At 47.6% G+C, this 10,067-nt stretch overlaps 3 protein-coding genes across 9 annotated transcripts in view; all 3 read left to right on the top strand.

Annotated features, from left to right (window-relative positions):
- Positions 1–1,653, top strand: part of LOC103395685 (dixin) — a 6,652-nt gene extending 4,999 nt beyond the window's left edge. For 2 of the 3 annotated variants that reach the window (XM_025065921.1, XM_025065920.1), the window contains exons 16-21: positions 5–154; positions 248–311; positions 397–490; positions 618–726; positions 973–1,052; positions 1,127–1,653. In XM_025065921.1, coding sequence (XP_024921689.1) covers positions 5–154; positions 248–311; positions 397–490; positions 618–726; positions 973–1,052; positions 1,127–1,136 — 507 coding nt within the window. In that variant the 3' untranslated portion in view covers positions 1,137–1,653. The remainder of the gene's footprint in view (positions 1–4; positions 155–247; positions 312–396; positions 491–617; positions 727–972; positions 1,053–1,126) is intronic. The other variant, XM_017042029.2, reaches the window with a different exon arrangement.
- A 675-nt stretch (positions 1,654–2,328) lies between these two features.
- On the top strand, positions 2,329–7,032 carry dlat (dihydrolipoamide S-acetyltransferase (E2 component of pyruvate dehydrogenase complex)). 2 transcript variants are annotated; one of them, XM_025065677.1, is made up of 14 exons: positions 2,329–2,719; positions 3,233–3,334; positions 3,403–3,527; positions 3,676–3,835; positions 4,101–4,227; positions 4,554–4,741; positions 5,006–5,138; positions 5,324–5,391; positions 5,480–5,575; positions 5,753–5,860; positions 5,935–6,053; positions 6,209–6,371; positions 6,576–6,712; positions 6,794–7,032. In XM_025065677.1, exons 1-14 carry the CDS (start codon positions 2,468–2,470, stop codon positions 6,921–6,923), a joined length of 1,908 nt encoding a protein of 635 aa, XP_024921445.1. In that variant the 5' UTR covers positions 2,329–2,467; the 3' UTR covers positions 6,924–7,032. The 2 variants fall into 2 exon arrangements, with proteins under 2 accessions (XP_024921445.1, XP_008331682.1); XM_008333460.2 differs by lacking the exons at positions 5,006–5,138; positions 5,324–5,391.
- Positions 7,033–7,289: 257 nt separating this feature from the next.
- fdxacb1 (ferredoxin-fold anticodon binding domain containing 1) overlaps positions 7,290–10,067 on the top strand; it is a 5,230-nt gene continuing 2,452 nt past the window's right edge. The window contains exons 1-5 of one of the 4 annotated variants that reach the window (XM_025065675.1): positions 7,290–8,599; positions 8,697–8,889; positions 9,247–9,403; positions 9,541–9,744; positions 9,846–10,004. In XM_025065675.1, the coding sequence (XP_024921443.1) occupies positions 8,712–8,889; positions 9,247–9,403; positions 9,541–9,744; positions 9,846–10,004 (698 nt within the window). In that variant the 5' untranslated portion in view covers positions 7,290–8,599; positions 8,697–8,711. Of the gene's footprint in view, positions 8,951–9,246; positions 9,404–9,540; positions 9,745–9,845; positions 10,005–10,067 lie in introns of all 4 variants that reach the window. The other 3 variants (XM_025065676.1, XM_008333459.3, XM_017041449.2) reach the window with 3 other exon arrangements.

The raw sequence follows: 10,067 nt of genomic DNA, 5'->3' as shown, positions 1-10,067 counted from the left end.
TCAGCAGGCGGAGGAGGTCCAGCTGCTCAGAGATTCTCTGGAGAGCCTGAGGAACAACTTCAGGGACCACGCCCCACAGCACCACACCCTGGACACACTGGAGCAGGGCATCGTGTCCCTGATGGACAGACTGCAGGTCCTGCACGCTCACAGGGTGAGATATGATTGGACGCTGAGTGTTTGTCTGAACTGGAGGAGAGAGAAAGAACTCAGAGAATCTTCTGGAATCTTTTCTCCAAAACTGCAGGGAAGAGTCAGTTCTCCACGCCGCAAAGGTCAGCGCTCAGACCACGACCCCTGGTCCTGTACAAGTGAGTTCTGCCCACGTCCCCGTCCTGCCCACGCACCAGATGTTTACTTTCACTACAAACACTGATGTGTGTTTGTTTCTGTCAGAGCCTCAGAGTGGGTCTGCTGCTGCTGCTGCCACCAAGATACTCTACTTCACTGGGAAGTCGGCCACTCCATCCATGATCACTATACACAAAAGGTTAGTGTGTGTGTGTGTGCGCTTCTAAAAGTAAAGGTTCCACTGGTATCTTTATCTCAAAGCTGATTGGCTGGTTACAGACCTGTCAGTGAGTCAGTCTCTGTGAGTCTCTGTCCTCTGAGTCCAGACTGGGTGAAGTCACGCTGAAGGACGTGAAGGCAGCAGTGGACCAGGAAGGAAACTACAGGTACCACTTCAAGGCCCTGGACCCCGAGTTTGGCACAGTGAAAGAGGAGGTAAATGAATAAGTCATAAATAATTCCTCTGATACTGAAGTAAAACATGACAGAAATCACAGTTATAATAATAATAATAATAATAATAAGACTATTTGTGGCAGCCGCTCTCTCTCTCTCTCTCTCTCTCTCTTTCTCTCTCTCTCTCTCTCTCTCTCTCCACCTTGGTTTGTCGTCTTTTTATGTATTTTCTCACAGAAATACATCTTAAAAATATTTACCCATGAGGTCTTGTCTGCCCTGCAGGTCTACCTGGACGGGGCAGTTGTTCCAGGATGGGAAGGAAAAATAGTGGCCTGGGTGGAGGAGGACCGAGGTGATGAAAGGTCAGTACTGTCTGTCACTGGAACAGAACTTCTGGTACCAGGAGACCCCACTCATCGCCTCCTGTCTGTCTCAGACCCCTGTAGGTTCTGGACACGTCAGTATCACAAAGGTCCAGCAGGACTGTGGAAAGGTTAAGTACTGGTCAGTACTGGTCAGTACTGGTACTGAAGGGTCTGGATGACGTCATGCCACAGAGAGAGTGTGAAGGAACCGTTGTAAAAGTCAGTGCCTTCAGAGTGACTGCAGCAGAGGAACTGGCCTCAGATCGTCCAGCAGGTGGCAGCGTCTCCTTCTGTTCCTCCTGCAGCTGCGTCACCTCAATGTCGTACACTGTTGTTTAGGACAGTTACAGTTACAGCTGATTATGTGAATGATAATCTCGTTTAAAAAAAAGGAAATATTCCGAGACACGTACTACTGCAAGTATTACCTTTTGTATTATTGAAATGTAAAAGAAAACTGTAAGAAAACACACGTGAATGTATTCCAACATTTAGGAAAAACTTAAAACTACTGTCGATGAAATCTACTTTTTTTTTGTTCTGGTAGAAAATCCCATGATCAGAGTCGTAGCTGAGTTATTTACTTGATGAAGTAGTTGTGAATATTTGTGTAAAATATTTTACTGTATTCCTGAATTTTGAGACGTTAATAGACGAGGCTGTTTTTTAGAGACATGTTTGTGCTGTAATGACTGTGAAGACCAGTCTGTAGACTGTCTTCCACAGACTGGTCTTCCACACAGTAACTTCATCTTCCGTTCAGCATCATTCTCACTGCCATATGTTCTGTCGTCACGATGACTTGGTTATTTTGGCTTCTAGAAAATCATCATTCACTGGTTTTATATCTGTTTGACGATAGAAAGACACTGTATTTTGTAATAAAATGTTGTTTTAAAAAATAATTGTTATTGTAGTTATTACAATATATATATATATATTATATACTATCTTCGCGGGTTTTATTTAATTCTTTGTTAATTCTGTATTTAGGCAAACGTTCTTTCTATACGATAGGTTTTAATAAAATACCGTAGTAACGTAAAACGTTTTTTGTACATAATATAATTTGTCGTAAATCATACGCTTTAACGAATAGTTTTGAAATAAATCAGACTCAGAGTGGGTTATACACAAAAGGTTAAGTAGAAAATGGATGGATGGATGGATTTATAAAGTGAAGTACTTTGCGCTTGGATTTTAAAAACACGTTTTACGACAGTGATCTGTCGAAATGCGGCAGGGCAGGCAGCAGGGCCGTCACGCGTTGGGAGGAGGAGGTCATTGGAAAGTGAGGAGGAAGAAACGGGCAGGTACTCGGTGAACGGAGCCGCTCGGTGTCGCTCGTCTCACATGTCGCTGTAATAAAAACACATTCTTCAGCCGTGTGTCGTTATTTAACCGCTGCTCAGATGCTTCGTCTGGTCCTGCGGCTCAGGCCGTCCGCCCGGATCTCCTGTCCCCGTGTCCTCCCGGCTGGGCCTGGCGCCGCCGGCCGGTCTGTTCCCGGAACCGTTTGTCTGAGACGGCTTCACCGCTCAGCCGCCTCCCGGGCCGCATGTCTGGGCTCCGGGGCCGGCCACAGAGCGGCTCTGCTGCGGTGCCCACAGCTCGCTGGCGTCGGTCAGACTCAGCGGTTCTACAGCCTTCCTCCACACCAGAAGGTAACGTCGGTCTCCGGTGACAGTTAGCATGACCTCCGCCGTTAGCAGCGGCCAGCACCGTGAAGTTAACGAGGCCGAATATGACGGCTTTTACGGGTCCGTTTATGAGTTAAAACCTGCTTCTGTTGTTGACATTAGGATAAGAACAGAATTAATTCGTTACTGAAACAGAACTGTCCCGGTGAGGAGGGGGCAGTTCTGCTCAGTCTGACACTAAGATCCAAGTGTCTTAGTATTTAACTCCAGGAACAGAAGAGTTGATGTGAGTCTTCAAACTGGAACAGTGTTGGTACTTGATGAACATTTACTGAGTCTATTGAAAGTACTGGAACTGTTGGATGTTCCACTTCTGTGGTGGAGGTTAAATCATGATTGGAATCTAATCTTTGACTTTATTTAAAACATGATCTTTTACATCTTCTTAAGGTTTCTGTCAATTATTGTTCTGGTCTCATTCGTGATGTAACGATGATGTGAATCGGTTTGACCTCTGACCTTCTCTGGACCAAACAGGTGGAGCTTCCCGCGCTGTCTCCGACCATGCAGACGGGAACCATCGCTCGCTGGGAGAAGAAGGAGGGAGAGAAAATCAACGAGGGAGACCTGATAGCTGAGGTGAGGAGGCGAGCTGGTGCAGCAGTGTTTGGTCCCCGGGGCGGTCACTGACACGTCTGTGTTCACAGGTGGAGACCGACAAGGCCACCGTGGGCTTCGAGATGTTGGAGGAGTGTTACCTGGCCAAGATCCTGGTTCCTGAGGGAACCAGAGACGTCACGGTGGGCGCCGTCATCTGCATCACCGTTGACAAGCAAGTTTGGTTTTTATTTATCTTTGAAAGAAATAGATGTTTTTAAATTATTAATAAAAATGTCTTTGATTCAGCGGCAGCTAAAGAAAGTTCTTTTATTTTTTTATCTCTACTGTGTGTGGGTGTACGTGTGGGGCGGGGGCCACAGTCCTGACCTGGTCACTGCCTTTAAGGACGTTACACTGGATTCACTGAAAGCAGCTGGAGCTGCTGCTCCGTCTGCTGCTCCTGCGTCTCCTTCTTCACCTCCTCCACCTGCAGCTGCTCCTCCTGCGGCCCCTGGCAGCTCCTACCCTTCACACATGAAGGTTTGTGTCAGTCGATGAACTCCTGTGGTTCCCAAAGTGGGGGGCGGGTCCTCGAAGAAGGTGCACAGCTGTGGAGATGATTTAGAATTATAAACAACAACAATAACAACTACGGGGTCCAGTGTCAATGCCCCCCGGGGGGGGGGGTAATCACTGGTAAATAATTCAAATGAATATGTCAATGCCCCCCCCACCCTCTAATGTGTGTGTGTGTCGCAGGTTGCCCCCCCGCCCTCTAATGTGTGTGTGTGTGTGTGTGTCACAGGTTGCCCTCCCCGCCCTCTCCCCCACTATGACCATGGGAACAGTGCAGCGTTGGGAGAAGAAAGTTGGAGAGAAGCTGAGTGAAGGAGATCTTCTGGCTGAGATTGAAACGGACAAAGCAACGATCGGTAAGAGTTTGAAAACTGGGGCTCCCTCTGGTGGTACAAGGGGGATCTGATCATCTGTTCAGTTGAGTCAGTTTTTATTATTGACAAAGTCAGTACTACATGAGAGAGTACTACGTGTTGTAGTACTACGTGTTGTAGTACTACGTGTTGTAGTACTACGTGTTGTACAGTGTGTTTCTGTCCTGTCTTCTGAATTGTCTTCGTGGTCTGGTCTTCTCTGAGCTGCTGGTCAGACTGGTGGTACTGGGAGAGAGGGGTGTAGTTGGAGGTAGTACATGGAGTATAAAGTACTTATTCACTGTGTGTGTGTGTGTGTGTGTGTTCAGGCTTTGAAGTACAGGAGGAAGGATATTTGGCCAAAATTCTCGTGGCAGAAGGAACTCGAGACGTTCCTCTGGGAACGCCGCTCTGCATCATCGTAGAGAGAGAGGGTGACATCATCGCCTTCAAGGACTACGTAGAAACTGGTGTGGCTGAAGTTTCCACGCCTCCACCTGCACCAGCAGCAGCACCGGTACCAGTGACAGACCAGTGACAGACCAGTGACAGACCAGTGACAGACTCATCAAGTCTTGGTTCTGGTTCGAGTCGCTTCATAAACACTGTATTAGTGCATTCTTTGGACAACAGGTGGCGCCAGAGTATCAGCCCTCTAGTGGTCATATAGATGTAATATATTTATGAGCCTCTTGAACCAGATCAAAGACCTCATCAGACTGTGTGTGTGTGTGTGTGTGTGTGTGTGTGTGATTCATTCTTGTACTTGTTGTTGTGCCAGCCTCCACCTCCTCCTCCTCCTCCTGCTGCTCCTCATGCTGCTCCTGCAGCGACAAAGAAGGGCCGAGTGTTTGCCAGTCCCCTGGCCAAAAAACTGGCTTCTGAAAAAGGGATTGACCTGACACAGGTCGCAGGTCAGGGGTCAACACACACACACACAATTAGCGCATGTTCTTTTTTTAACATTTATCAGCCAATAAAACCAAAAATGCACCAAAACAAACAAACAAAGGTCTGACCCTGGAGGACGATTGTTGTCATTACAGTTTTACATTTGTCAACATCAGACTTTTGTCCACATCTGTTTCCTGTTCTCCAGGAAGTGGTCCTGACGGACGGGTCACCAGGAAAGACATCGACAGCTTCGTTCCACCAAAGCCTGCAGCAGTAAGTCTGACCTCTACTAGGTTAGTTATTAGTTAACTCCTGGTTATGATCAGATGTGATTAATGTTCATGAGTCTCTCACCTCCCAGGCTGCACCTCCTGCTGCTCCTCCTGCTGCTGCTGCTCCTGCTCCTGCTCCCGTCACTGGAACCTTCACAGACATCCCCATCAGCAACATCCGCAAGGTGGGTTCACACACACACACACACACACACACACTAGGTTCACAAAAATGACTGCCACCTAGAGGACGTAACGTGAGCTCCAACAGGTTCTGACCAAAAACACTGATCCACCGTCACAGCCTGGTCGGCTCTGATGATTTTGGACCACGGTTCTGATGGACTGTTGGTCTGTTTCAGGTCATCGCTCAGAGGCTGATCCAGTCCAAACAGACCATCCCCCACTATTACCTGTCTGTAGACGTCAACATGGACCAAGTGCTGGAGCTGAGGAAGGAGCTGAACGCTGTAGGTCTTTGAGAACGCTGCTTCTTCCTCCTCCTCCTCCTCCTGTTTAAACTCCTGTCTGACTCCCTCTGCAGGAGGTGAAAGCTCAGAACATCAAACTGAGCGTCAATGATTTCATCATCAAAGCCAGTGCTCTGTCCTGCCTCAAAGTCCCAGAATGCAATTCTTCCTGGATGGACACAGTCATTCGTCAGTGAGTCTGATGAAATATTGATCTATTTTTATTATTCTTTTTCATTTCTTCTGGTACAAAGTCATGTGACCAAGTGCTGGAACTATGAGTTCGTCATTTCATGATTTCACGAGACTAAAGAATTTCTGAGGTGACCGTTGTTGAATATTTCCCAGGAACCACGTGGTGGACGTCAGTGTAGCGGTGAGTACGGCCAGCGGTCTGATCACGCCCATCGTGTTCAACGCCCACGTCAAAGGTCTGGCCTCCATCAGCTCCGACGTGTCTGCTCTCGCCGCCAAAGCCAGAGAAGGGAAGCTGCAGCCACACGAGTTCCAGGTACCGATCACATGATCTGATCACATGATCTGATCACATGATCTGATCACATGATCTGATCTGATCACATGATCTGATCACACGTGATCTGATCACATGATCTGATCACGTGATCTGATCACATGATCTGATCACATGATCATTCTCACACTGCTCCACCGCTGACTCTGAGAACGCCTTGACGTTTCCTTCCATCTCCACCAGGGGGGGACGTTCACGATCTCAAACTTGGGAATGTTTGGGGTCAAGAACTTCTCGGCCATCATCAACCCGCCCCAGGCCTGTATCCTGGCGGTGGGCGGCTCAGAGAAGCGGCTGCTGCCGGCTGACAACGAGAAAGGGTGAGCGTTGAAGACGGAAACGTTGTCCGTTTTTACCGAACACATCCTGACCAGGTTGATCTGTGTGTTTCGGTGGATCAGGTTCGACGTGGCCAGCGTGATGTCAGTGACGCTGAGCTGCGACCACCGGGTGGTGGACGGCGCCGTCGGAGCGCAGTGGCTCGCCGAGTTCCGCAAGTTCTTGGAGAAACCCGTCACCATGTTGTTGTAACCAGACAAACAGGAAGTTCGGCAGTGATCAGAACCACGGTGGGTCCTCCTGTGATTGGTCCAGCCTGACCACCAGGCCACGCCCATTTACTCTGAAGAGGAAGAGACAGCGCCCCTGTCTGTCTCTCTGTCACCCTCTCTCTCTCTCTCTCTCTCTCTCTCTCTCTCTCTCTCTCTCTCTCTCTGATCTTCTATTTATTCTGCTTCCTCTGCATCTGTTTATAACCTGTCCCAGAAATAGAGACTGGTCATAAAAATCATTCAGGTTTTTATTTTTTATTTTAAAGAGAAATGTTACATTATGAAAATGGCCAACAACATGTCTGATATCAGTGTGTGTGTGTGTGTGTGTAAATGAGTGAGATAGAGAAGATGGGGGGGCGGGGGGGGGGGGGGGAGCGGGGCAGCTCTTCTACAACTCACTTTAGTTTTTTATCCTAATCTAAAAACGGCCAGCAGGGCGGCGCTGCAGGTTAGAGTCCACCCTCGGCTCCTGTCCTTCTCTGTGATTGGACACCGTGCCGCGTGTGTGTTTAAATATGTAAATGCTGGAGAGAGGTTTGGTTTAGAAGACCCAAACAGAACCGACCCGGTCTGTGGTTCTGCCCTGGTCACACCTGACTGACAACAGACCATCTCACAACAACAGCCTCGTTCACACTGTTGCCGACTGTTTTCATTTTCTCTCGTCTCGGAGTAAAAACATGTGGAAAACTGTGTTTTGCAGCTAAAACGCACAAATACTGGATCTGGGTCTTTGTTGTCGTGTGACATTTCATTTGTAATGAGAAGAAACACTTTGAGAACGAGTATAAGGTTCAAAGAAAGTACTGAATATTTGTCACTCCAGAAAAACCCACGGCCTCCGTCTGTGCGTCAGATTCTCTGCTTATTTCATCGTTTCTCACTCAGTAAAACGGACTCTGCCAAACACACCGTCTTCTTGGCCTCTCATTTTCAAATGTCTTAATTCATGTAATTAATGTTTTACCGTTCACCTCTGTTGGTTATTTAACTTGTTTCTACATCTTGTCACATAAAAAGGAGGAAGATTTTTACTTTAGAAAAGTCTGGGATATTTGAGAATAAAGTAACGTTATAAAAATAGATTTATAAAAAGGTTCTCCAGCTAAATGTTCTGTGAATTCTCCACAGGAAGTTAGCATATTTTAGTTACGTTATTCGTTTGGGAGAATAAATTCATCAAGTATCACAATAAACTTTTTTTTCTTTTTGCCAGAAAAGAGTTGTAGAAGAATTAAAAACGTGTCTAACATCAACTTCCACTCTCCCGATGTTCCAGAAGGGGGCGTTACTTCGTCACTGCAACGTTTATCTGGAACATTCGTTCGATTCGACTCAGTTTAGTGTTAAAATAAATAAAAAACTAAACACGAAGCTGCACGGGATTTGTTTCCGGTCGGAGCGCTATACGTGCGACACCGTCTCATAGCCTAGCCGCGGCTACAAGTTTACTTTAATGAATGAATATTTTCTCTTATTTCCTTCAAACATGTTCTGTTGCAGCGGTTAAAAACACACGTTAACGTCAGTATCAGTCGGTGTTCAGTGACGGACGTTTCTTTACCAACGTCCACATCGTAATGAATTAGTTCGACTGTGGGACCGTCAGGACAGGGGACACCGGCGGCTGACACGGCTCGGTGTCGTCACACGGTAGTCGATTGTAATGATTGCAGATCAATATCGTTAAACTATCGACTTTCCCTTTTTGTTCATTCAAGTCCAGAGGGATTTTATTTCTATTTTTTAGTCCGAGTGTCTGGAAATGTCTCCGCCTCGGTCTCTGCTGCTGGTGGGAGAAGGAAACTTCTCCTTTTCTGCGTCCACGAGTCAGATGTTCTCCGGAACAGACGCCCGTGTGACGGCCACCTGTCTGCAGCAGCAGGAGGACGCGCTGAAGTTCGAAGGAGCGGCCGAGAACATCCAGGTCGTCGAGGACCACGGTAGGAGCCTGTTGGTAACACCTGGACACAACAGCCATGACGTCAGAGGGACAGAACGGCTGTAGGTTTGAAGGCCGAGGTGATGAGGGGACATGTTGAAGCCCTGTGAATGACAGCTGTGGTTTTATTATTATTATTATTATTATTATTATTATTTATAATAGTATATTATTATTATTATTATATATATATATATTATTATATAATAGTATATTATTATTTATATTATTGGAGTTGTTCCTGGTTGAACCTGGACCTGATGGTGACCCTTGGTTTAAACCTTGGTTTAAACCTTGGTTCAAAGTGACGAGAGCTTTTATTTATTTGATGACTTGTTTCCTGTTTGACGTCTTCCAGGTGGGAGGGTCATTTTTGGGGTGGACTGCACCCAGCTGCAGGAGTGCTCCTCCCTGAAGGGCCTCCTCTTTGACCGTATCCTCTTCAACTTTCCTCACTGTGGCAGAAAGTCTGGTGTGAAGAAGAACAGAGAGCTTCTCAGGAACTTCTTTCTCAGGTGCGGTACTCACGATACGATACGACTCGCAATTTTCTGTTCACAATACGAATCATTTGTTTATTTTATGAGAGCCGACCCCTGATTGGTCGGACCGTACCTGAGCGTCTCAGTCTCTTTCACCCGTCTGTGCTCAGCTGTGTTCAGCTGTTGGCCGAGGGAGGAGAGGTCCACGTCGCCCTGTGCAACGGACAGGGGGGGACACCGGCGGACGAGCCACAGCGAGAGCGTCACAACAGCTGGCAGCTGGTCGCCATGGCAGCGGAGGCGGACCTCGTCCTCAGTGACGTCCAGCCTTTTCAAGGAGGGAAACACCAGAGCTACAAGTGCACCGGGTACAGGTAAGGAGTGAAGGTGAGTGATGAAGAGGAGGAGAGCAGGAGTCACCTGTCTGTCTGACCCTGACGCTGCTGCTGCTGCTGCGGTTGCCGCTGCTCCACAGGAGCCAGGACAAAGGCTTTCATGTGGACAAAGCTCTGCTCCACGTGTTGACTCGCAGCGCCCCCTACGTTCAAGCTCAGCTGGTGAAGATGGAGGAGGTCGTTGGAGAGGAGAAGGTCCAGTACAACGTACCAGCAGAACTCCATGAATATTTATTCAGGTACAGCTGGACATCTGGACAATGGACCGACAGCAGGCATGGTGGGCTGGGAATCGGGGATAA

This window comes from Cynoglossus semilaevis, chromosome 19 (assembly GCF_000523025.1).
Source record: "Cynoglossus semilaevis isolate Cse_v1.0 chromosome 19, Cse_v1.0, whole genome shotgun sequence".
NCBI lineage: Eukaryota > Metazoa > Chordata > Actinopteri > Pleuronectiformes > Cynoglossidae > Cynoglossus > Cynoglossus semilaevis.
This window is presented reverse-complemented; position numbering and strand designations above follow the sequence as displayed.

What these genes read in the sequence shown, in the direction of transcription:
- dlat (XM_025065677.1), top strand. Translation starts at nt 2,468, where the DNA reads ATGCTTCGTCTGGTCCTGCGGCTCAGGCCGTCCGCCCGGATCTCCTGT. An exon ending in CTGCACCAGCAGCAGCACCG is followed by an intron (nt 4,742 to 5,005) that starts GTACCAGTGACA and finishes TTGTTGTGCCAG; the next exon opens with CCTCCACCTCCTCCTCCTCC. An exon ending in TGCAGCCACACGAGTTCCAG is followed by an intron (nt 6,372 to 6,575) that starts GTACCGATCACA and finishes CATCTCCACCAG; the next exon opens with GGGGGGACGTTCACGATCTC.